This window comes from Lagenorhynchus albirostris, chromosome X (assembly GCF_949774975.1).
Source record: "Lagenorhynchus albirostris chromosome X, mLagAlb1.1, whole genome shotgun sequence".
NCBI lineage: Eukaryota > Metazoa > Chordata > Mammalia > Artiodactyla > Delphinidae > Lagenorhynchus > Lagenorhynchus albirostris.
Window position 1 is genome coordinate 53101214 of NC_083116.1, and position 27817 is coordinate 53129030.

General features: G+C 32.1%; 1 protein-coding gene across 7 annotated transcripts in view; it reads right to left on the minus strand.

The window, feature by feature from the left end:
- The window catches only part of PCDH11X (protocadherin 11 X-linked), a 704983-nt gene extending 689544 nt beyond the window's left edge, over window positions 1-15439 (minus strand). For 6 of the 7 annotated variants that reach the window (XM_060137156.1, XM_060137155.1, XM_060137153.1 and 3 more), the window contains exon 1: window positions 14863-15402. In XM_060137156.1, coding sequence (XP_059993139.1) covers window positions 14863-15402 — 540 coding nt within the window. Of the gene's footprint in view, window positions 1-14862 lie in introns of all 7 variants that reach the window. The other variant, XM_060137157.1, reaches the window with a different exon arrangement.
- Window positions 15440-27817: the final 12378 nt, after the last annotated feature.

Sequence of the window (27817 nt, forward strand, 5' to 3'; positions counted from 1 at the left end):
CTATCTTATCTTGTGGTTAATTGTATTTTTAAAAACTCTGAGATCACCAGTAAGTAATACCTAATTTTATGAAAATATAAATGGTTTAAATGTTTCCAGGAGGAGAAGCTTTTGACTTTATTTGTATGCTAGGCCAGAATAGCAGCAAACTAATTTCTATTTGTGACCAATGGAAGTACTATTTAAAATTTCCAAGGTTTACACAGTAGCTTGAAATTATAGGTGGTAAAATCAACACACATTTAAAATGTAATACTTGAAATTAAGTGAATCCACCTAGTGTCTAATGATCAGATCATCTGATACAGAACTGGAGAAATTTGATCTTTGGTTACCAACTAAAATTTTAAAATCAAGTTTTGATTCAGGTTCCAAGACACGTTCTTATTCAATAAGAGCTAAAGCTATAGATGACAAAGAAAAACTGAACATTATGGGAAATATTATATATACATAGAAAACATTATTCTATTTATCTGATATGAATAAATGTCCAACTCTTTATTTTACATTTGTTAATTTAAACATGGTATTTTTAAATTATGTTAAACAATAATTGTTTATTATTTTTAAAATAAAAATGGTGAATATATTTGATTGGTGACAATATCATATGAAAAAACACAGTGGTTTAAACATCTAGGGTTTTGTAGATATTTTCATAATACTATAATTCTTAGAGTTTCATGCGTTGCTTACTGATTTATAGATGTACAGTCAGTAAACATATGTTTATGACAAAATATAAGAAATTTTCCACAGCTCACTACATATCTTAATTAATTTGTATCATATTGAAAAATAATGGATAACCCAGTGGACAGTACAGGAAAAAACAAGAGCATGACGGCAGAATTATCACTATTTTCACTCTACCAGAAAGCTGCTCTACTTAAATCCCTTACTTATTATAACAATGTCTTTCCCTTATTCTACTAAAAGAGCTGTCATAGATGGCAAAACATATGACAATTCTTGACAGTTAAGGGTTATAAAATAAATGCTTCAAAGTATAAAGTTAGTAGAAAGGAGTTTTTGGTTTCGCTCTCTTTTGAATTGGGACATTTTCGGGGTTTTACCTCCTTTTTTAATACCTACATTAAATAAAGTTTACCAAATAAGGTCATAAATAAGCAAAGGTATTTTCAGTCCTCGTGCAGCTACAAGTCTTAGTTTAAAAGGGTGAGATGAGGGGGACAAAAAGAGGTACAAGTTTAACCATAATAGGAAAATACTGTGCATTTGGAAAGTCACGTCTTGATACGATTTTTAGAATAAAATGTTCTCAAAATCAAGTTCTAAACTATAATGTACACAAATACATTCTGTAGCATTAATAAGTTACTTTGATTAAAGGATGATAATTGGGCAATGTGGTAAAAGAAAATTATTTTTTTATCTTGACTAAGAATTAATGTAAAGGTCTTATATGCCAAAGCCAGTATAATATTACATTTCCCCTCTGGAAATCAAAGCAGAACTTAAAATTGTTGGTATCCACAGCCTCTGTACGTTTTCACAACCTCAGTAAGCCAATAGTTAGAAGAAAAATTGTTTAAGGAAACATGTACAACTACCAAAAAATCTGCAAAGTGAATGTAGCTACATCAAAATAAATTGTTAAAAGAGGAATCTCTTTATCAATGATTGAGGTTTGTGATACCTAGAAAGTCCAATTTGAAATTCCCTTTAAAAATCCCTACTATTCTAAATAAACACACCAATTTGCTTTGACTATCTTCTTAGAAGGGGGAAGATGCTGCTTCTTGTAAAATATCCTATATATAATAAAAACCAAGGACAAAGCTGCTACAACACTGATCAGAACTAGAGGGGATTTTACTAATAACAGGAAAAAACATCTAATGGAGATGTGAGTTTATCCAATCCCATGAATAATTCTGGAATTTAAAGAAGTTTTCTGGGAGACTTTTTTTAAATTGAAGTATGGTTGATTTACAATACTGCATTAGTTTTAGCTGTACAGTCTGGGAGTCTTGACATACATTTGCTGAAGTAGAAAATTTCTAGGAAATATTTTTAAAGTATTTTGGAGAAAAAAGGTAATGGGAAAAGATATGATTCACTTAAATCTGATTATTAACCATAGAATAACAAAGTATTGACTACAGTTTAGAATGAATAATTTATATAGAATTATGATCAATTACTTTCATGCACATAATAGCAAGGACAAGAAGCCTGAATATTAAAGTGATGCTCAAATTATGTTTTGATTATCAAACTATAATTTAATGTAATCACAATTTCTCAAAAATTTGACAACCTTGGGATATATATTTTTGAAGTATAGCAAAACCCTATCAATGATAGTAGACTGGTAAACATTTAATAAATACTGGTTTTAACTTCTGAAAAAGACATTCTTCTCTGATCAAAATCATTTGTGGGAGGAGATATGGGGATATATGTATACATATAGCTGATTCACTTTGTTATACAGCAGCAACTAACACAATATTGTAAAGCAACTATACTCCAATAAAGATGTTAAAAATAAATAAATAAAATAAAAGCAGGTACTAAAAAAAAATCGTTTGTGATTTGGTAAACTGCCAAGAGGTGGAAGAAAAACAATTAATATAAAGTTAAGGAATCTAATAATAAGCAATTTGCATTTTAAAACATCATTACTCTAAAATCAAATGTATACTATTAAACCATTGGATTATTAAACTAGCTGAACTCTATACCACATTTTGTATTTAAATTGATTTTTATTACCACCAGAATTATTAAGTTTGTAGTGATTGCTATTAACTCTATTACCTAGATACTTGAATCTAATTCAATTCTTTTTATTAGGGACTATACTAAAATATTCAAGCTATCTCTAAGAATTAAAGGCAAGTTTCAAAATAAACATACTTGAAATGTGTTTACTAATTCATTGAATCGCTTTGCTTTTCATGAATAATGTCATATAAAAGAACAGTAATCCTGATATGCACAATTGACTTTTAAAATAGAATTCTGCATCATATCTGGTTCTATGAGTCAAGGCATATAGGACAGTTAGGGGGTGAAATTTAAATTTATCTTTAGAAAAATGATTAGCTCAACTAGAATAGGATATGGGCACTCTTAAGTCACCATCAGAATACACCTGATATATATATATATACAATATATAATAAATATCTCCTGATGGTGACCTAAGTGCCCATATTTATCTATCTAAAAATATATATTTATATTTAGTATGTATGTAAAAAAAAGTTCAAAACGCTGAATGAAGTCCAGGCAAATCCATGAAGAAAACCAAAACATATGATGCAAAAATAATTAAATGATTATTGGTGACATCATGTTTTTTAATGTTGGTGAATGGAGAGACAACAACAGAGTACAATTTGATACTGCATCCAAGTATCCATTATTATTCTCAAATCAGTATAATGGAGGAAAATATAAACTGTTCTTTTAAAAGTATTTATGAAGAATATGTCCATGCAGATAAAATCACTATTCTTCTCTTACAAAAACCACTCAAGGCTCTTATCTACAACCTAATTTTTAGTTCGAAAAGATGTGCAAGAGGTTCTCTAACTCATCAACTGTTTAGGCTATACTCAAATGGCCTCTAGATAAATAGGTACTCAGGGAAAACAGTGTAGAAAAGGAGAAATGGGGTAACACATTTAACTTCTTAAAACCTTAATTGTTTAGAACCTTGGCCAGAGGCTAATCCCTCCTAATTTTTGTGAGTCAAAGCTTGGAAGCAAAGGACAGATAGCCTTCATATATTTAAATAATGATTAAGGAAATCATATGTCCAAAATAAAAGAATTTTTAATGAAATTACATCTGCTTTCCATGCCATTCTCTTGCCTGTTTAGCTTTAGTGAACACTACATGAGATGAACAATGCCAGCTCAGAAAAGGATTCACCCTACATAAATTTGATGATAGCATGTCTGCTGCCAGATAATTCTTCACAAGCCAATCTTTTGCCAATTGAGCTAACTCAGAATTGTTCACCTGAGAATTGTTCAGCTAAAATAAATGGAGAGTCCAGTTTGTGTTAGTGCAAGTAATAGTTTACTTCATTAATATGCAGGAAGTGGCAGCTTTCTGGCTCAAGGTAGTTCAGACCTTTAGGAAGAATAGGAAACATAAAATGGCAAAGAAGAAATTAGACATTTTGGGTTTTATGTATTGTGACCATATACTCTTGGTCCCTGTTTAATTATTAAGAGGTGCCCTTTCACTTTTAAACTTGTCCTTATTTGGAGGATAAATTATGTGGTTAGCCTCATTTTATACAACAAAAGTAAATAACAGAAAACCAGGTGAGGATAAAATAGAGGCTAGGGCTTCCCTGGTGGCGCAGTGGTTGAGAGTCTGCCTGCCGATGCAGGGGACGCGGGTTCGTGCCCCGGTCCGGGAAGATCCCACATGCCGCGGAGCGGCTGGGCCCGTGAGCCATGGCCGCTGAGCCTGCGCGTCCGGAGCCTGTGCTCCACAACGGGAGAGGCCACAGCAGTGAGAGGCCCGCGTACAGCAAAAAAAAAAAAAAAAAAAAAAAATAGAGGCTAAAACATATATATACACAAAGATATGTATAAGGCACCCAAAGATAATTCTCTTTTTAATCTACAAATTGAATCTGAACTCTACAGGTCAAACCGTTTGTCCACTGTGTCTGTGGAAATCATTTGAGAAAGCAACACTTAAAGTAACTACAAATATTGCCTAAGCAATAATCAAAATAAGCAGTTATCTTTTAAAGCAACTAGGACAGCAAATCCAGTTATTTGTGAAACAGAAATTGCTAATGTGTGAAATCATAGAGTTATGCAGTCAGTTATGTGCGGGGAAAAAAAATCTTCCAATATCATAGTAACACAAAATACAAAAGCTGATGTCAGTAAAAAGAATTGTGGATAACTCATTGTGACAATGCACTGCGAATATGGGTGAATCAACTATCACTAACCCATTGGAGCAATTAAGTTTAAGAAAGCTTAACAATTGTGGCAGATGAAACAACTGTCAGTAAACTGTGTAGCAAACCATGAAGATACTTTGAAATAACTCTTGAGGTTATCTAAAACAATAGTTTGTTTACTTATAGCTGAATCTAATTAATACACTATGCCTTAAAATGGGGAAACAATACAAAAATAATTGCTTAACCAAATACCACAGTTGTCTCATAATATCAGGGAGCTATTTGGTAAAATGCTATTTTTACACTAATCAATACTCAAATAAGGCCAGCCACTAGATTGTAGGGTATGTAGAAGATTATCTCAGACAGGAGTCAATTTTTTGCCTCAAACCTTTAACAGTCTAGATTACAGAAGGCCAGACATAGTTAAAATGAGATTACTATTTACAAAATACCAAATAAAACAAGTGGAGAAAAATTTTAAGTTACTTTAAACTACTTAAATTTGCCATAGTATGATTATATTTGTGTAGAATATACAGCTCAAGAAGTCATGTCTATTAGATAAATAACAAAAAATCAGATTTCTAAGAGTTAAAGGGATTAAAATGTCAGTTTTATTAATCTAGCTATTTTGCATGTAAACTGGTTTTCTATGTGAGACCTCTAGCTTTATAAAAACCCGTTCGTTTTACCAATTAGGTATTTGATCTAAAGCATCATTTGAAGGACTAAAGCAAAACTCGAGGCAGCTAAATATGCCTGAAAACTCAAGACGGGTTTTCTGGAGAAAATAGATTTCAGAGAAATGTCTAGAATCCTAAAAGCTCCAGATGGATAAGCTAGTTCAGCCTATATAGAAGCCATCCAACAATGTTTCAACTCAGTGCCATATATATACCATCCCCAATGAGGAAATTTTCACTTTTCCAGTCCCATGAGTACTTCTAGTTAAAGATACATTCCCACACCACTACAATGGCTTCCAAAGGCTTAAATATGATAGGATGGTCATCGCTACTTCTTCGACTTAGAAAGTTCTCAACTGGTTTTGGAATCTAGGATAATGAGGTATTTGAAGGGGTGATATGGTTTTGAAGAAAATGCTATGGCTATCTGTAGCTGGTCCTTCAGGAATCACTTTCCTCAGAGTAAAATTAAAAGATTTGAAGGCCTCCTGAAACTCACAAAATCTGTTAAATATTTAAGTCCTCAGAGAAAAAGCAGTGTGACACCACTAAATGAAGTCAAGAATATAATAATCAAAATCAGAATTTTATAGTTTTTTTGTGTATTCAACCAATCTAAGTAGCCTTCATTTCATATTTACTTATGGAAGGGAGTTGAATATCTAAGTTAATCAAATATTCATTACTTTGTATAATCTAAACACGATTATATTTTCCTACTTTTTGATAGCTATATGCACTCTCACATTCATCCATACAATCATTCAGTGACTTCAATAATGCACTGTGTTCAACTAAAATTAATCTATAAAGTTCTACACTTCTTTATTTATAATCCATTAAATTGTTTTTTTTTTAATTTTTTCATCCCTGGATTGTTTAGAGCATCACTTTGTTCTTCTGTTAACTATTTATTTCATTATTTTCCTTACTGACAGCAAAGCTCTTCTTGTCCCTGACTAAGCTACTTTAAAATGGATGCTTCTAAGCAAACTCTTGTGCTCAGTGAATATAAGGGCCCCCTCCTAAACCAGGAAAACATACTAGTATCCATGAAAGTGTAGTTCTAGCAAATATCTTGCTGCAAAAATGACTTTTAAAACCTATTTAATTTAGAATGATTAAAAATTTAAAAATTCAAATTTGTTATTATATATCTCTCCTACAGAATCCACTGCAGAAAGACAATTTTGACCAACTTACAAGAAAAGAAATAGGAAAATAGAAAAGAGTTCAGTGTGAAAAAGAAAAGACAAGATAGGACATCTAATTTTTTAAAATGGCATATGAATGAGATGTAAATAAAGCAATTCCAGATGGTAGAAGCTGTATATGAGAAAGTATTCACATTAGCAATATCATAGTCATATGGAGGGCCAGGAGGAGGGAAAGACAAATGAGGAGAAGGAAACATTTGATTCAAGAGACAAGTTAAAGAAGGTAAATGGAAGTTTGTTTTAAATTGAACTAAGTCAAGAAATAAATGTGGAGCCAGTGGCACTGATTGAGAAAGAGAAAAAGGCTGTCATATATTCCTCTGTATACATATATAAAATATGTGTGAAAAGTTTAGGTTGTAAAATAAGGTTTTTAAAGAGTATAGAGCATAATTTTAGAAAAGTTGGAGGAGACTACAATCTTAAACCAGAGAGCAAAACCCGTAACTACTGTTTATAAAACACTTTTCTTCAAGGCACTCAGCAAATTTTATGTATTTTTCTTATTTCATTAATTTTTATAATATCCCTGCCTGTTAGATAAAGATAATTTTATTTTCACCATTATATAGAAGAGGAATTGGAGGCATAGACGACAAGTTTAAGAATTAAGATAATAGAAGGACTTATGTAATTACCACCACTACCACAGGAATTAACATTTTCATCAAAAAGATTTTATTTCCAGTCTTGAAATTGTTTTTCAGATAAATGTTGGCAGAAAGTATCACTGCCACAATTGCAGACCTAGTAAAAAATAAAATATCATGAATTAATGAGAGTGCTGGGTGAAAATCTACTGAAAGTAGATTGGGAAATTTTAACTTGTCTGAAACTGTGGACACTTAAATATAATTCCATGTTCTTAATGTCAGAATGACCAATTCAAGATAAAATGTTCTTTTAATACAATAAATGTTTTCTTCCTTACTATCATTAGTGTAGAAATATATTCCCCATAATGCCTTGTTATTAAGCTCCCTGGGGACAGTGACTATTTTTCAAACGTATTTTTATCCCTCAAGACTTTGTACGCTGGGCACTCATTAAGTATATGTTAAATTTAGATGACTGGAATTAGACTAAGATGTTAGTTGGTAGTCAGTTACCGTTACAACTAAGAAAATAGTAGAACAGCTTTCCATTCTTTAGAGCTTTACTTCATTCTATTGGAGAAGCTTAAAATAATGGAGTTCTATATTTAAAATAAGCAATAGGATAAGATATGTTCATGAGAACATCCTCCATAAAATAAAATTCCTGGTTAAGTGAGATCTCAAGGACAAATGTAAATTAGGTGAGATAACCTAAAACCTCATTTTACGCATTCAACTTTTAAAACTCCTTGTTTTGTTGAATAAAACAAAGTTTAAAAGTAGTTTTTTCAAAAGGTTTTTTATTTCTATTTCCTATTCTATAACCTTGTATTACTTTTCTTAGTTTACCTGCAAGTTTACAGACATCTACATGCAGCAATTAAAATATAAACACTCTTTCACTGTGTTAAAAATAAAGCAATAGGTTTCTTATGACTGATTATCTAGAATTACATCTTACATTTCACAGCAAATGAAAAATATATGGACAGCTATAGTTTTATTGTTTTAGTTGCTAAAAGACACATTTCTGTGTGCTTGCATGTGGATATTATATTTTGATGCACTGAGCTCTCTAGTAATGAATATTTAACTTTTTACGAAGAAAAACAACCATTATCACATAATTGTGGAATAATATTGGTGGAGATATATTAATTTCTGCAAGCAAAAGACCAATGTATAAAGAACACTTCAAAAATAGTTATTTAAGCTCTGTGTTTTAAAATTAAATTGAACTTAATACTTTCCTTCCTCTGGTACCTTCTATGTTCATTCAGAAACTAAGACACTTCAACAAAGATATACTAAAATTTAATTTGTGGTCAAAGCAGTTTATTTTCTCTATTATGCTATCGAATTATTCACACTTTTTTACTGATTTATGAAGATGACTAAACTGATAAATGTGAAGGGAGAATACTAATTTCTTTTGTATTTGATTTTGAAGTGAGAACTATTTTTCATATGCATTTTATATTTTTTGATAAAGAATAATTTCTTCAAAATTGGTCCAAATTCACATAAAAGCATAAAGCATAAAGCTTGGTAAAAGCATAAAGCTATTTAAATTATTTTATTGATTGAATTAAGTCAAAATCAGAAATTTCCCCCCAAATGACCTTATTGCTTTTATCATCACTTCTGAACAAGATGTTATCACCTCTGGTACAAAAGTTTTACCAATCCGTCATTTTTTTTGGTCTAAGATTGAATGAAGGATCATAATTCAGTTCACTAAGAGTGTTGTTATACAGTCAGTATAATGTTGTATAGATCAAAAAAATAATTTATGCTGAACTAACTACACACATTGGAATGTTTATTATCTCAGATTATTAGCATCGATCAGAATTATGGGAGCCAAGTAGATCTGTATAACCAAACCTCATGTTTTCATGAAAGAGTTCTATAATTTTGTCATATAATTAAATATATATTTAATAGATTTTAAGTCTTTCCCTTTGGCAGGCACAAAATTAAACATAAAATTGTTTCTTATTTAGATACAGTGAACAATGGAATAACAGATCAATAAACCTGTGCCTAATAATAATCCATGTAAAATTTAGCAGTATTTCTTATAGCTAGTTGCTATTATCAGGTCAAAGGGCAGAATGTGAGTAAATTAATCAAAGTTGGGGACATACATTTGCTCTTCAGAATCTTAGTTTATAAATTCTAGAATTGAGCTATCTAAAATGTCCTACATATATGTGTTGCATGTGGGACTATTAATAACACGTGTATTTAATGAAAGGCATTAGTGGACTATATTAACCAGGCCTCTGATAATAGCAATGAAGTCAAAAGTTACTTAATCCTATTACTGTCACACTCTCATTGTAATAAGACCTGACAACATTAATAAAGATCCATCTATGAAGAGAATGAGTTTTATGTTGTCATTTTTCCCCACTGGAGGTACACTTTGATAATAACCCCTAGCTTTCAGGGACCTAACAGTCATTTGACTGTCACCTTTTTTACTTTTTAGCACAGATCAAAAATGTTAATCTGCACATCATAGAATTCAGAGAATATAAAATCAAATTATCTTAAAGCTGAAAGGGTGAACTTCCAAATAAAACTTCATTTTATAGTTGAAAACTGAGAAAATCATTATATTCAAACTCTTCTGAATATCTTTAGAGGCAGCTTTGCTTTCTAAAGCAGTTAAATACATTGTTTGTTATAGCATATTATGTATATTATAGCATATTATAACATTGTTTGTTATAGCATATTATGCCTGCAATGGCATTAATGAATTTTACTCACTCCTCCTGATACTACACACTACTTTGATCTATTGATACATATGATAAAGAAATATTAATTCCTTTAGAATAATAAAGTTTGCTTGCTCTTTAGCTCCACGATATATTATTTGATGTCTCATTCTTGGCAAGTGTATTCAAGGTTACTAAATCTAATGGTAGATAGAATTTTCACAATTTGGGTTTTCTAATCCCAGATTTCAAAGCAAATCTAAGTCTAACCTAAGTTTCATAAATCCAAACTCTTGATCAACAGGCAATATGTTTAGTTCTCATTTAGTTTTTAAAGTAAAAACCAAATATATCTTATTTTAAACAAAATAGAAACAAGGTCCCAAACTTTGATTATGTGAAAAGACTCTGGCCAAGATTAATTTTTTTTGAGGTGGATGTAAAAGATGAGGATGCTTTATGAGATGGGCAAAAATGTGTGAGGGCTTTGAGTCGGGTCACGAATCTGAGAAAAATTTGACCTTCACGCTCCGTCAGCACAGTCAACCTTTGAAACATTGTCATGCCTGCCTCAAGGGGACCAATCAACACACTGCCACTGGGCTAGTATAGAAATATTATTGCTGATATATGTGAGGGAAGATGAAAATCTGAAGCAGAAAATGAAGACATATGCAACATCATTACACAAGCTAATTTCCCCTGAGTTCCAACCATGGAAAGAAGTAGATCCCTGTGGTTTATATCCATATCCTGAGTCAGATTGGGTGCTTGAAGTATATTTCTATTTGTGAATGTACTAGCTTCCCTGACAACAGACTTAGAATATGAAAAAAAGCTTTATAAGTAACAGGCTGTCAGAATAATAAGGTGGAAGTTAGAAAGACATTGTAACTTTCTACTCCTGGACAACAGCTCTGTCAAATACTACTAGGGCTCAGTGGTATGTATTTATTAGATAGATGACACATAGATGCAGATAATTATATATATAGTATACAATATGTATGTAGGTATAGTGTACACGTAGTATATACTATATACCATGTATAACATATATTTTAAAATATATTATTTAATAACATTTAAAAATTATATGTTTATAATATATATATAATATATAAAAATGGCATATATATACACATATATATATATGTGTGTATAGAGAGATATATATAGTTATAGATCTTTAGCATAGCTAGTCCAAATTAAGGGAAATTATATCAGAATATCATGGGGAATTCTCATTATACCATGTCTTTACTTGAGACAGGGAAAAGGGAAGATTTCACTTCTGGATATTATTTTAAGTGGCAATTCACATCAAAAACTTTTATAGATGAAGCTTTTTTTTTTCTTTAGAGTAACCTAATCTCTCAAAAATTTGAAAATTAACCTTGCCAAGATCATGTGGATAAGTTTTATTTTACCATAATTTTCTTTGTACTAAGCAGAATCACTTGGTAATCATGTTATTCATTCATTCCTCACTTTCTTTTTACTTTGTCTTTTTTCATTTTCTTCTTCTTCCTTCCTGTTAAACTTGCTGTGATCCTCACCCTCAAGGTTATCTATCTGTCTCTTTCTGTCAATCAAATCTAAGAGTCAGAAGACCTTATTCTGGTTCCCAATTTACTAGTCATATGATCATAAACAAAACAAATTATTACCCTGAAATGCAATATCCAAATTTTTAAAGTGTGTAATCATAATGCTTTCCTTGTTTATGCCAAAGCACACCTAATATCATGAAATGCATAAATGAAATTAAAATATTTATATATTAATTTTTTGAAGATCAATATTGTATGTTTAGTCTTGTTACATTTTATTATATACATTTTGATACATTTATCAAATACCTTTATTTTCAGTTAATTATCTTGTTAATTAACATAGATTTGTTAATAGCAAGACACTTTCATGTGTAAATTGACCTAATTTTTCCTAGAATTTTTCCCTATATCTCCCCCTTCTCTCCCTTCGTTATCTGAACTTTTCATATAAATTTTATATTTCCTTAGTTAAGATAAACTGTGATTTTGTTATTCTTGTCTACTCAACAAAAATAGAACAAGTTAACATTAATTAAATTCTCAACCTATTCTGCAGGAAAGATCTTTTAAAATAAATTAGTATGGTTGGCCTACTTACTTTCAAATTATAACACTTTTTAAAATTTATGGATGAATCATAACATGTTTCTTTTTTTTATTTTTATTTAACCTCCCTATCCCCCCTCCCCCAGTGTACATACCACTTTCATGACAGGACCTTTTTGCAAGTCAAAGTGCACTCAGTTAACCCATGAGATGGCCCTCTGCAAGCCCAGGGCTATGCTTTGTGTTCCATAATTATTATTTTTAACAAGCAGTCAGGACAGTATTTGCCCATTGGGCCATACAAATGCCCCAGTACTTAGGTACATCACTTTTGGCTTATCACACATTCTAAAACAGAATGAAATTGTAGAGCATGTCTATTTCTAAGACTCATCTAAGAACCTCTAGTGAGCCTGTCTTTATGTCACTTGCTGATAATCTTTCAAAGAAATTCAAATGAAAATAGATTTTAACAAACCTAAATTAAGCCAGTGGGTTTATTTGTTTTTTTTTTTAATTTGAATTTGTTAAGCAGCTTTCAAGACAAATCAGAAATTTCTTAGAAGTTCATTAAGCTGCCCTGAGGGAGACATTACAAAATTATTCTTTCAGTAAAGCACTGCATTTCAAAATAACACATTTGTCAGGATTGTTGGGTGGAGAGACCCTATTACTAATTCCTGATTTAAATTTGGTAAGGTCCCATTTTGATTTGAATCTGTCAATTTTTATTTTCCAAATAAATTGCTTTTCTTTGTTTAGGCTGTGCTCTCCAAAATAGTAGCCACTTACCACAGGTGGCTATTAAAATTAAGATTAATTAAAATTAAAAATTCAGTTCCTTGGTAATAGTAACCACATTTCAAGTAATGAATAGCCACATGTGGCCAGTAGCTACCATATTGGATACCACAGATAATAGAACTTCCGTCATCACTGCTGGACAGTGTAACTGTCCAGTCATCTACTGGACAGTGTAACTTTAGATATAGTATCCACTCTGCTATGCAACTTACTGTTTAAAGTAATAAGCCTCACATTTCTATAAACAGTCAAATGTTTCAATGCATCTCGAAAAACCTTCTATGCAGGTGTATCTACCCTCTACTTAGTGCTTATTCTTCCCAATTCTGCCCCTGTGAAATTTATATCATCAATCTCATATTATGACTGGAGAAACTAAAAGTAAGAAAGATTAAGCTGGAGGTGGCTTGTCTAGTCGGTGGTAAGCACAAAATTGTGATCTATATCTTTCTGACTTCTGCATATTTTTGCATTTCATCAGATAAGGAGACACTATTGCAAGGACCTTACTTAGAAATGCTTATTTATAAATCATCCATCTGTTTTCAGTTTTTACTTCTTATATTCACACACAAATCTGCATTTCACTTGAAATCACTCAAAAGATCTCCAGAGTTCGATTTCTGAATGTATTTATAAACAAATATATCTTCACAACATATCAGCTTCATCTGAGCAGTTTTCCAATATTACACAACCTCCATGCTAAAACCTTCAGATGATATTCATCAAAATATCTTATTTATGTGTTCTTTGAATAATTTTAACATTGGTCATTATGACAATCATAATCTGGTAATGCATAGTCAGAAAATGTTTATAAAACTTTGAAAATTGCTTGACCATATCTATATTATACCTGCACATTTGTTCTTTTACACATTTGCCAAGATCATTCAAGTGCATTGTACTATATCACATACCCCAATCTGAGTTTTCTACTACTCTATGTACCATATAGCCAATTAAAAATATTCTCCCATTCGCTTGATAAATGCAGTCTCTCTGCACATACTTCAAAGAATACCAAATATTCCATCTATTCTTCCCTCTGCATTTACCACCCCAAGACCCAAATCAAGCCAAAATAGGTTCTTTAGGTTAACTGAAACTCTTTGACTGAAAAATTGACTTACCCTTTACTGCAAATGAATGCTCTGTGTTTTCAAAGAATTGGAACAAAATGAAAATATTTAACATTAACAAGACATATCTAAAATTTAATCTCATTTTGTGACTCAAGAGATGCTTAAAGACCTTGCTTTGACTTGAAATCAGCATGAAAAATATTTTTTACTACTATATCTGTGTAGAAATGCTAGTAATAAAAATGTTCTACTCACCCCCAAAATAAATGTATTTGGCTTCTTTTCAAAGGACAAGATAAAGCTTTCTGTCTAAAATAATCACATAGAAAACCCGATAGGTTTGTGGATTCATTCTTGACGTTTAGATTTGCTTGTTTAGGCCAAGTTTGAGGCAAAGTCATGACTAGACAGATTAAAAGTAAGATACTGTGTAGGTTATTGATTTGTAAGCAGCAAGGCTGAACTCCTTGTCTGACCACTATAATAGATTGTTAGTGGAAACACAAATAACTGCTTGAAAATGAATATACATAAAATGAAGATTCATAAACTCCATGCAATTGCAAAAATTGCATTGATAAATTTTCTTTGCTATGCTTTACTTAAACTTTGTAAAATTGTGGTGATGGCTTACTCAAAACTTGAAGTACACTAAGATTCTTTTTTTTTCTTCCCTTTAAAAAATGTGCTATCTTTAATGAAGCATTTTTAAAACGCACCTTAATTAGTTGGTAGTTTTGAACTCCGTTTATTCCTATGTCAGGATCAATGGCTGCTGGGAGAGCATATCGAGAGTTTATAGCTGAGTTCTCTGGAATTGATATGTTGATAACCGTTGCAGGGAATAATGGTGCATTATCATTTATGTCTTCTATCAGAAAACGTATTTTAACCAGTCTAAATATTTCATCTGGCAGAACGGCAACCTCCACCTCATAAAAGCAACGGGTGTCCACTAAGACACCAGCACATAATTTCTCACGATCAATGCGAGCTCCAGTAGTGAAGATCTCACCAGTACCCTCTTCAATTCGAATCAGTGGCACATCTCCGGTCTTGTACACTAACTTGAACTGCATAGGCGTTGTTAAGGACTTGTCTGGAATTAGCGACAAGTTGAGGTCTTTCAGCAAGTCGCCTATCAGGACGTTTTCTGGCATTTCTTCCCGGACGGTGTAGTTCTTCTCCTGGGCGCCAGACTGAAACACGACGCATGCTAACAGGACCGCAAATATATACGTCCCGGACAACAAGTCCATACCAGGCAGGATTGCACTAGTTTTTTTGTATCAGTCCACAGAGAACTGCCAAAGAGAAACGAAGAGTAGAAAAGAAAGAGAAGAGAAAGAGGAAGAGGAAGAAGAAGCAATTATTAAAGCCAAGCATTAATGTATGTTAACTAAATGCTCAGTTTTAAATTAAAATTACTAAATGAAATAAACAGCAAGGTCCTACTGTATAGCACGGGGAACTATATTCAATATCCTGTAATAGATCATAATGTAAAATAATATGAAAGAGAAACACACACACACACATATATATATACATATATATAACCAAACCACTTTGCTGTACAGCAGAAATTAACACATTGTAAATCAACTATACTTCAATAAAATAAAAATTTGCCAAAATCATTAAATGAAAATACTAGCACGAAAAACACTGTTAAATAAACTAATGACAGATTTGTTTGAATCTAATATTATGCATTTTTACATCAAGATGAAAGGTAAATTAAGCAAGATACGTTGAGTAATTATGAGACCCAGAATATTTATAAAGGTGTTCACCATTGATAAGATATATAAAAGATAATATTATAACAAGACAGTTAAAAGTAATAAAAATAATTTAAAACATTTAATTCAATAGTTAAGGAAAAGTAAAGGGATATGTGTTACTAATAACAAAAATATAATCATTTACTCTTTGTTACAATGTTGTTTTCAAATGTAATTCTTCTATGTGTCATGAATGTTTTATACAATATTCTGTGTGTTCAGCTCTGGGCTTCAAAATGTAAATATCGATCTAGGTCAGGAAGTTTGTATTAAAAAGAAAAGTCCTTTCATAGAGGAGAGGGTTCAATATGGCAAATGCCTAAACATGGGAAGAACAATCATGTGAAAGAGGATTAAGGTTGTCTTTCTTTGGATGAGAGGAACAAGAATAGGTATAAAATTACAGGGAGGCAACTTTCAGATCAACTTAAACAACTGCCTATTAAAGCATTCTGGAAAAAAAATGGTTTTCAGGAGAGACTGAATTCCATATATTTGGAGGTACTGATACAGAAGCTGTATCACTAGTTTAGATCTACATATTTATGATTTGTTAGACAATATTCAAACATTCAATGAGAGAACTGGAGTGCAAGGCATCCCAACTCTGAGAGTTTGTTTATAGATTGCATAAAGTAGTCCATGTGAAAATGGGTTTTCACATCTACAGACTGACATAATAATTACCCAACTACATGAAACAGCTTGACTAGGGTTTAAAAATAAGAAAGGCATTTTAAAAGACTTTATCAAGTTAAAACAGAGAGTCAAAAAACAAAGAATATCTCTGGCTCCTTTCCCCCTCCTTGCTTATTATTTTTCATTCACTGAAATCTGCCACTTTATTTCAGTTCTCTAGTTCTTCTGAAAAAATTCAACAAGGAATTTTTATTTCTTTATAAATTGCAAATTTGTCTTCAGTTTCCTTTATTAATTCTCAATTCCTATTCTCAAATTTATTTGGTGGATACAGTCTCAATTTGGTATATTAAATATCTTTTAATATCTAGTATTATGAAACATTTTAATATGTTTCTGGATGTTATTTGTAGGTTATATAAACACAAAGTGAAATTTGTGTTACACTGCTTTAAATCCTATCAGATATTATATTTTTATAATTAAGTAGGGATTAATGCAGCTCTCAATTCATTCTGAAGTTTTAAAGAATTAGCTAACAGATGGTCATTTAAAAATCTATTATGGAAAACTATTAATGCACATAGGTATCTAATTAAGGAAGTTCTCAATTTTTATTGGTAATTGATAACAAATTAAAATTTACAAAAATTTTAGTCATAGTTCTACAAACAGGAGGACTCATGAAATGATATAAATAACTTGCTATGGATATTATGATCTGATTATGCCAGACAATGTATTACATTAAATAATTTTAGAAAATATGCATATTGACAGGCCTGAAGACACAAGAGTGGGGAAAAAGAAACCTTCTTATTTGCAATCAGTAACAGAACAAAAGCATTTGTTGCAACAATTGAGATAGCTTAGGTCACAAATAGAACAAAGAAATAAGCTAAATAGACTTGAAGCATCTCATTTTATAAATTCTTATCACAGAATTTAAAAATTATATATTATGAGTCCAACCACTTTCCTATGTTGGGCAGTTGGCGTCATTTATAAAAAAAAATTAAGTATAATAGTGAGTAATGCTGATGCTGAAGACATTTTCTATCCTAGTAAACAACACAAAAAGACTATTGCCTGTGGTATTTTTAGCATCATTTGCTCAATGGTGAGCATTGGGATTACCTAATATAGCAACCTTTTCAAGACTCATTCTCTTGTGAATTATTGGCCTTATACTCCTCTATGAATGTGAGAATTAAAATACTTCATTTTTACTTACTATGAGTTAATATGCATACATATATGTGTGTCCTATTGTGACTTTAGAACATCTAAAAAAAACTGAGTGTCTAAGTGTGTGATTTTATAAATACCATGCAAACATAAGCAAAAATAAAAACGGGGCACTTACAATTAGAATTAAAACTACCACTCTATTCTTATCTTACCCTTAGGTATTACACGTTATTACAACTGGCAGAAGAATACTACAGACCATTTTTTAAAACATTGTGTGCATGTTGCAATATCCTAAACAAGAGGAGGGATTAAGAAAGTGACCTAATTCTAAGCAGTCCCCCTCTGCCAATCCATTCTAAATGTGTTCTACTCTACTTTAATAATAACATCAAATAAAACATTTTAAAATATGTTTCATCACTTGAAATTCTTTCAGAGGTTTTGAAAAACAGGAAAAAAAATGGGAAAAAGGACAATTCAATTTCTAAAACTTAGGCAAATATACATATTGCAAACCTAGAAGGACTATTTACTGTCTAGTTAGTAATTAGTTTCATGAAAGGGCAGTCACGTATTCAACAAATATTTATTAAGCAATTTGTGTATGCCAGGCACTGTTGTAGACACTGAGAATAAATCAGTGAACAAAACAGGCAAAAACCTCTGCCCTCACAGAGTTTATAATTGATAGCAAAAATATTCCAGAATATCTTTAATTCAGTGTTCAACAAATGTATAACAAAGTCAACTCTGCCTCTATCAGGATGTAAATATGCATGATAAAATAACCTCAATCTCCAGATTCTGGTTCCAACCCTTGCAGTTACCACTTGAAAATGTATTGTTATGTTTAAAATTTAAAAAGTTTTCTTTTAGGGCTTCCCTGGTGGCGCAGTGGTTGAGAGTCCGCTTGCCGATGCAGGGGACACGGGTTCGTGCCCCGGTTTGGGAAGATCCCACATGCCGCGGAGCGGCTGGGCCCGTGAGCCATGGCCGCTGAGCCTGCGCATCCGGAACCTGTGCTCCGCAACGGGAGAGGCCACAACAGTGAGAGGCCCGCGTACCACAAAAAAAAAAAAAAAAAAAAAGTTTTCTTTTAAACTGCTGAGTTTAATTATTTGAATGACCAATACAGAAATTAGGATATAAAAAGTCACTGCTTAGTCTTATGGAAGGATGATGAATTTAACTCAAGATATGCAGCGAAAGTATTCCTATGGACATATCTTACTTAGCTCTAATTTTCTCTCTCCCATGAACAAACTATAAGATAACTTTAGATTTCTTTACCATTCTCCCACATCCCACTGCTACTATAGTCTACGGTTAGTTTGGAAATTGATAAGAAAGGTACAATGAAAGAAGATGCAGAGAATTAAAATTTTCTACAAGTTTCAGTAGTGCCAGCGTTATTTACGTGATGTTTTTACAGGCAATATATAGTGATTGGGTAGGGAACAGTCATAGTTAGAAGGACAGAATCATGACAGTCAGAGGAAACAAAAGCAGAAACAAAATAAGCAACTCTGAAATTTTAAGACATGAAAAGCAAAAATGCAAGTTCGTTTTATAGTCTCTGAGCAATTTAGTTCTAAAAAGGTAAGTAGATAGGGGAACTAAGTCTCTACTATATGCAGTTCTAGAGATTTCAAACCATAAAAGTGATATTCAAATGGTTTTTCAGAAGAATTCCAATGCATAATTTCCCTGACATACTTGTTACATTTTCCTTCATTGTACTGCTGTGTTCAACTTGTAATATACTTAAGGTAATTCTGCATGAATGAGTGGCTTACATGCTACAGTAACAAATTGTTAAAATAGTACAAATTTAGGGATTCCCTGGTGGCGCAGTGGTTGAGAGTCCGCCTGCCGATGCAGGGGATACGGGTTCGTGTCCCGGTCTGGGAGGATCCCACATGCCGCGGAGTGGCTGGGCCCGTGAGCCATGGCCGCTGAGCCTGCGCATCCGGAGCCTGTGCTCCACAGCGGGAGAAGCCACAACGGTGAGAGGCCCGCGTACCGCAAAAAAAAAAAAAAAAAAAAAAAGTGCAAATTTAGGTATTATATGAAAATAAGAAATACCTGTATGTTGCCCACGATCCTAAATCCACTTGGCTCTCATCATTCTAGTTACTGTAATGTCTTGTGAAGTCAAAAATACACAATTAAACAACCATAATGTATTATATAGTTACTTCTACATTCTTGTTCTCATGCACAGTCAAAGCTTCTTTCAAGACTGGGAAAACAATAATGTAGTTCTTCAGGTTGACAGGAAGGAATCTAGAACATTGCACCTGGAGAAAGACAAACTGGAGCAACTGATAAACTCAATCTTTTCCAAGGGATTGACCACAAGTAGAGTGGGGTAAGTGCACTGGCTGTCCTGTTTGACATGACTATTTCCTATGTATTCTGAAAGTTGAAATGTCGAAATGAAAGATTTAGTAGCGTACTTTGATTCTATTAAACTGATATTTTTATTAAATTTTATTCCACAAAAGACTCATTTATCATACTTCTTTTTGTACCGGTCTAATTTTCACATTTGGATCTAATCTTCTCCAAGAAGTCGATTCCATCAATGTTCCTTCCTTCTTTAAAATGTTTATGTTTTATTGAATCATTCTAACACTCCACAACAGAAGTGCAGTGCTCTCTAATGGGGCTTCAAATCTGTTAATAATCAATGCTCGAATATCACTTATAAGACAATTTGTGAAGGTTGCTCTTCTATATTAATTTTTCTGGATTTTTGATATGATTTAGGGAGCATTTTTAAAATAGCTTTACAGATTAATCAAGTAAGAGACATATTCCATTTGGCAAAAATATAATGGTCATTCATCATCATATATCCTTTTATAACCTTGGGGTGAATTTAATCATGATTATTTCAATATCTACTAATTAATATGTTTGGTCTATAAGTAACATATTATCATAACAAATAGTTCTTGGATTCGCTGAGGTTAAAAGGATGATCTCCATTTGGCGTAGCATTTTAATTCCTCTAAGTAATTTCAAATCAGTTATTTCAATTAATCTTTATAACAACTATATGGTTTATATGAATATTGTAGGCATTAATTCATATATTAAATGTTTATATCAAATAGGTGGTAATTTCACACTCTGTAGATCCTCTAGATGACCAGGTGTTTGTTTGTTTGTTTGTTTTCGGCACGCGGGCCTCTCACTGTTGTGGCCTCTCCCGTTGTGGAGCACAGGCTCCGGATGCGCAGGCCCAGCAGCCATGGCTCACGGGCCCAGCCACTCCGCGACATCTGGGATCTTCCCGGACCGGAATACGAACCCGCGCCCCCTGCATCGGCAGGCGGACTCTCAACCACTGCGCCACCAGGGAAGCCCTAGATGACCAGGTTTTAAGATCATGTTTTAAGCAGGTAAATAAATGGGGTAGATTTCTGACTTCACTGAGAATTGATTGAATAGTCCATTTTGATTTTTAGATATGCAAGGATAAGTGAATAATTCTATTAATTCCTATTCTCAGGAATTAATTAATCCCTATTCTCAGGAATTAATAAAACAGTGTAGGTTTAATCAGAAAAAAAGTGATGACTTGGTATATTTTTTATTTGTGTCAGATGCTAATTTATCAAAATCATGATGCAATAAATTCAACAGTTAAAAGAAAATGAGATATACCACCAGAATCTTGGAAGGTGCTGAAAACAAGATCCCAGTTGATAGTCTGAAAAATGAATCAAGGTAAGATATTAATCATCGGAAAATGAATGGTATCTACCAACCTATTGTTCCAAGGAACAAGGAGATGACTTTCATCCTTAATAGCTGCATTCATTCACCCAGGGAGACAAAGAAGCTTTTCCGGGTAAGATGACTTCGGGGTGACATAAATCCTCAATCAATGGCTACACATCATAGATCACCAAACAAAAATGACACAGCAACTTCTTAAAAACCAGTCTTGCTACTTGGTTAATCAACTGCCTAATAGCAAGTACCTCAGCCTAAAGGTTCAGCAAAAATCCCTTCTCCTTTTAATTCTTATTCTTTTACACATATTTTAATATCATTTCTGTGATTTTCATTTTCTGTCACCACAAAACTCAAACTGGATGACAAGTTAAAAATGACAACATAGGGGCTTCCCTGGTGGCGCAGTGGTTGAGAGTCCGCCTGCCAGTGCAGGGGACACGGGTTCGTGCCCCGGTCCGGGAGGATCCCACATGCCGTGGAGCGGCTGGGCCCGTGAGCCATGGCCGCTGAGCCTGCGCGTCCGGAGCCTGTGCTCCGCAACGGGAGAGGCCACAACAGTGAGAGGCCCGCGTACCGCAAAAAAAAAAAAAAAAAAAAATGACAACATAAATGAATCAATGGGTAGAAAAACATTTGAACCATAAATGGGACATACACAGGCCACATTTTGATACATTTAATTTGGGGCAGAACAATAATTACACAGAATTCTGGCTTTAAAAACTGAATTAGCATTTATGAATTAAACACTACTTCTGGTCAGTTCTTAATTTGTACAATAAATTCATATTCTGGGGTCAGCCCCATTTTCATGAAGGAATTGTTTCTATAACAAATACAATTCAAATGTATTTACAAATAGCTCACACAAAGACAAATTATAAATGTTAGTATTTCTACTATTTTTACTTTCTCTTTCTTCTAAGTTAACACATAAAGAAATGTGCTGTTGATTTAGCAATATCCCTCAAACCTGTAGTGAGTTATTATTTCAACTTTGTCTTACCTCATTTTAATTCCAAATATAAATATAATACTAATCATTCAAACTTCAATTTGGGCATTCAAAAACACCTTGCTAAATTTGAGGAATCCTAATTTTAGAGAAGGTCAGTTGGGTCCTGTTTCAATATTATTAGTATATTTGAAAGTGTACAAAATGGTCAATTATAAACTGGATGCTTTTATGTGTAAAATCCTACATAATACCTGAAGTTTTAGCTCTTCAAAAATAGAAATTTAGGTATAAAATTCATCTCCCATAAAAATATTCTTTAAATTGAAATAATTGTATAGATCTGTAATATTTTATAGTGTCATCCTCTATTCTGATTGCAAGTGAATCATTTCAAATATATAACAAAATTTATTAGTAGGCCTTTATATTTACTTTAGCAGTGTATGGGCACTGTGCCAGACATATAAGTGTTAAGTTATAACATAAGTTAAGAAATATTTATTGGGTCTTTGGGTTTCTGATTTTTTTGTTTTGAACTCTTTTTTTTTTCAAGATCATATTACTACAAAGACTGCCAAAGATTCTAAGACACAATAGGAATAATATACAACAACTTGGAGTATTCATTATACCGTGCATTCTGTTTTATTTTTAAAAACCTACATTATTTTCTAAGAGTATATTTTAAGCACAATCTTCTCCTGCAGGTATTTTCATTACAAATTAAATTGTTCTTAGCAAGCAGTTTTCCCAACTAGAAGTACATAAAATATTTAAATTAATTAACAAATCCTATACCTTTTCAATGTGTAGATTGCTGTTATTTAAAATTGCTTTTTATCATACTTCCTACTTTGGAGTACCACAAATCTCACTTAGGTTCATAAGAGAATTAAAAGTGATTCTTTTCATCATTAGATTTCATTCACTATACTCCATACTTTCCCACCATAAGTAAAGAGTCTTCCTTCTACACAGTAATAGGCTAGCATGTTGGAAGAAAAATTTTATGCTACCTTTTTATAACTCAAGCAGTACATTAACCTCAAAGTGACTTTAAGTAACTGTCAAATGGGAAATCAAGAATGTACAAGTTCCATTTCCACAGAGTTGGATACAGTTTTGTTCTTTGGACTAGAAAATGCCAGCCAAATCCTAATTGTGGAATATTCATGAGATATTTCATTTTTATGTTTAAAATAATCATCTTCATGTTCCACTGTGGGTATATGTCCTTGTGTGTATGTGTGTTCAATGAAAATTGGCAACTGAGATGCCATTACATTAGACAATAGTTGAAATCGAAGTGGAGCGGTCAGAATTGCTCTCATATTAAGGCAGTCTCGATATGCAGTACTTTCACTATGTCCCACATTAATGCATAAGGAGACCAAATAGATATTTTTATTTAGGCATTTGCAGTCGTCACTTTTTAAATTTAGCTCTTTCCCTGCTTATGAAGAACATAACTAACTTTATTTATGAAGGTTTGCAAAAAAAATTTTGTCTTCTGAAAAATAGATTTCACATTGATTTTGAAAAAGTTTGCCAAAGAAAGAAAATAAAGATACCATTCTTCCTATTAGGTACCAGAGACTCAAATTATTTGTGTTGCTTTACCCCCCCCCCGAAAATATTCTTGTTTTTTAGAATTACAACTTACATTGTGATGATTTCAACTTGAAACAGAGTATGAAATAGGTATCTTATTTTAATCACAATTTCTGTATAGATAATAAATGTATAATAGTGTCCTCACATTTTCTTCTTATTCCAAGAATATTTGAAATACTGAAAAATATTTTTTTCCTTTGCAAAGGTATTCAACACCTTAATGGAGATGATAGAAAGAGCTATCACAACCAGAACTATATCACGAGTGAGTGCTATAACTGGCACTCACTCTATGAAATTGTGATCAAATGCTGTATTAATTCTTCCTATAAACTAACAATCCTGGAAAATTAAGGCCAGTGCTATTCACGAAAAAATTGCTTTGCATCAGGACTTGATATTATAGATGGCACAAGAATAAAAATTTAGAAGCAAAGGTGATTATACCCTGAAAAAAAAAAGTCTCTTTTCCACTCTATAGTCATATTTAGACCATAAGCACCTGGAGCTGTGCATTTCAGTATAGTCATCCTGGCCATATGTATTCAATATATTATAGGTACTTATTTATATTATGCATGCATTTCTGATATTATAAAGCAAGATAAACCTATATAGTTGTCTATTAGGATATTTGCACTATTCCCTTCAGTTTCCTGTCTGAAGTTCTTGAAGAATTAATGATTTCTATCATGCATTATATTCTTCATGTTATCCCTATAAGGATTATGATGATGGTAAATCAGGAGAACATGGTGAGTACCCCACACTTTTATTGACTGTAAACACTATACTAAAAACTATCAAGTGGGTAGTTGTATTGGTATATTACCTCTTCATCATTTTAGTGTCTCAGATACAGTACATTTATTTATATAGTATTTCTCATAGGTTTTATGGGGATCATATAATGTTTTATGAAAATAATTGTAAGATACTATTTGTTTATAAAACTGCACATTTTTTCTCTTGGAGGATCTCAAGCAGTTTGATTTCTAATTTAACTGGAAATTTGATTGTTTCTCCTTGAATTAACAAGTTACCAATCTCTTAAAAATATCCACTACCTAATAGTTTCAAGATTTAATGTCATAAAATAGCATTCATCACTAAATGATTCAATAATAAATTTTACTGCATCATCTCATTTTATCATTTTTTTGTCCCCTGCCTATGAATCGGATACCCTAGCCATCATTTCACTTTCCTTGGATGCACGCATAGCTCAAGATTATTTTCCTCTCGCTGTAGATTACCACTGTCCAGCAGAACTGTTTGCCTGGTAGAAATGTTTGATAACCTGCACTGTCCAATACTGTAGCCCTTAGCCACATTTGCCTATAACACTTGAAGTGTGCCTAGTGCAAATAAATGACTGAATTTTTAATTTAATTTATAGTTATAATAGAATCATGCAATGTAAGCCCCTATTGGCTGTTATGTTTCCTTATATTTCTATTTCTGTGCAAACTTAACCCTTGACCTCCAAGTTCTCCACAGTGCTGAATACAGTCTTAATGCTGCTCATTTAAAATTTTTATGTGTGTGTATATATATATATACATATTAATAAAGAAATATAATTTAATAAATAAAAAACTTTGAGAGTTTAAAAACTTAGACAAAGTGATTTAGACTTTAAAAACTTAGAGAAAGTGATTTAAACCACTAGTAAAAGCCATTAACCCCTGAAATCGAAATGGAATCCTTCAGTTTCTCTGTGCAATATCCAGTCTTGCTCTTAGTCTGTTTTTTCTCTAAAATTCTTATTTCTTAGGAGTCAGCTATTCCTATTTTTAATTTTATTGTGTTTAACTTTTATTTGGAAAAAACTGGACAAATAGAGGCAATGTATGGAGGAAGATCTAGCATTCTAATTTCATTTAAATATATATATATATAATAAGTTTCGGAATTTATTACATTATACATAAAACAGTAAATGAACATAGGAATTTTTTTGTGCATAAGGTATTGGTTTCTTACATTTTCCAGATCCACTATATAACGTTGCTTTAATTGTTTCACTTACTTATACTTATTTCCTTCCCATATGTCAATAAATTAACATGTCAATGTCAAAATATGCCCTCTTTAAAAGGGCATGATTTTACCCAATATTACTTTCGAAGTAGCAATTGAGTCTACAGACTAAAGCTGGAAAAAAAAGTAGGACTTTTATTTCTGCATTGTGTGCCATGTTCATGAAAAAGTATAAAATCAATTTTTCATAGTCATTATCAAGTGTACAAAAAAATAATTCATTGATAGCTAATTCTACCATGCTCACAAAAAGAAGCCATATTGTAGAAGCATTGTTAAAATATACTTTTGGTTTGATCTTCTTGTTTCAAAAATAAATGAAAATTTATTTATAAGCAGAATCAACCAAAAGCCTACACATAGATCCATTCTTGCTACTGCCTTAATGACCAATATTGATGATATCAGACAAATCATTCATTCAGGGATTTACATACATTGTAGCAAGACCATTCATTTAAAACTATTATTAAATATATTTGGCATAGAAATTGAGACAAACATTCATTTTCCTACTTAAAAATCAAAGTCATAGAATGTTATTATATCCAAATATAGATTGCCTTGGAACAATGAAATTAAAAAAAAAAGACATTTTATTTAAGATTTTGTAGCATGAGCTATGGAGATGGATCGCCTGGTTTTGAATCCATGATCCATCACTTATTAGCTGTGTAACTTTATGCAAGTTTTTAAAAATTCTCTGTCTCATTAAAAAATAGATATAATAATAGCATCTACCTCATAGTGTTACTGTGAAGACTAAATGAATTAACATATGTAAAGCACTTAGAATAGTTCCTGAAACTCACAAGTGTTGTATGTGTTTGCAATCGTTGTTGTTGTTACTATTAAACTAAAGAAAATAAACAAATGTGGTTGTATATCCTGCACTCACAAAGGCAAATAAATAAGTCTAATCCAGTGGGAGAAAAATAATTGGGCCTGAATTCTAGTGTTAACTTTGCCTTTAAGTAGTTATGACCTCGGACAAGTCATTTAATCATTCTGTGCCTCCCTTTCTTCATTATGGTGAGTAGGATTGGAGTTCATCTCTCAGATCTTGTTCTAGCATTTTATGATTGAAATAAGCTTTCATCATAAATCTGTAGTCATTTGCATAATGGATCTCAGTTATGTGCAATGCTACAGCTTTAAAAGTTTTTACAACACAATTCCAAATATCTTATTGTCATCAACTACATATTTCATATAATTTTATTTGATTTAAAATCATGTTTACAAGGTTTAAAGACTGTATGCCTTGTTTTCAGTAGGTAGTGATTTTATGGTTGTTTCTAGCTTGGCAACAAATAATTTTTCATATATTGGGTTGGCCAAATAGCTCCTTCGGGTTTTTCCCAAAACGTTATGAAAAACCCGAATGAACTTTTTGACCAAACCAATAATTTAGAATGGAAACCTTGTTTTAAAAGAGTATTTTAATGATTATTTTCCACTTTCAAAGGTTTATGGAAATAAAATTCCCCTCAAAATTTTCTGTTTCTTGATAACATTTTCAAAAAGGATATATTCTAATGACATTTATCTTTAGATATTATTATGATTAGTTTTCAAATTGGTCAAGTTTTCAAATTGACCAGTTCATCCCTTTGATGAAATACAAAATATATACTGACTCATTGTATGATTTTAATTGATATTTGCTTTTTTTAAGAACAAATATAA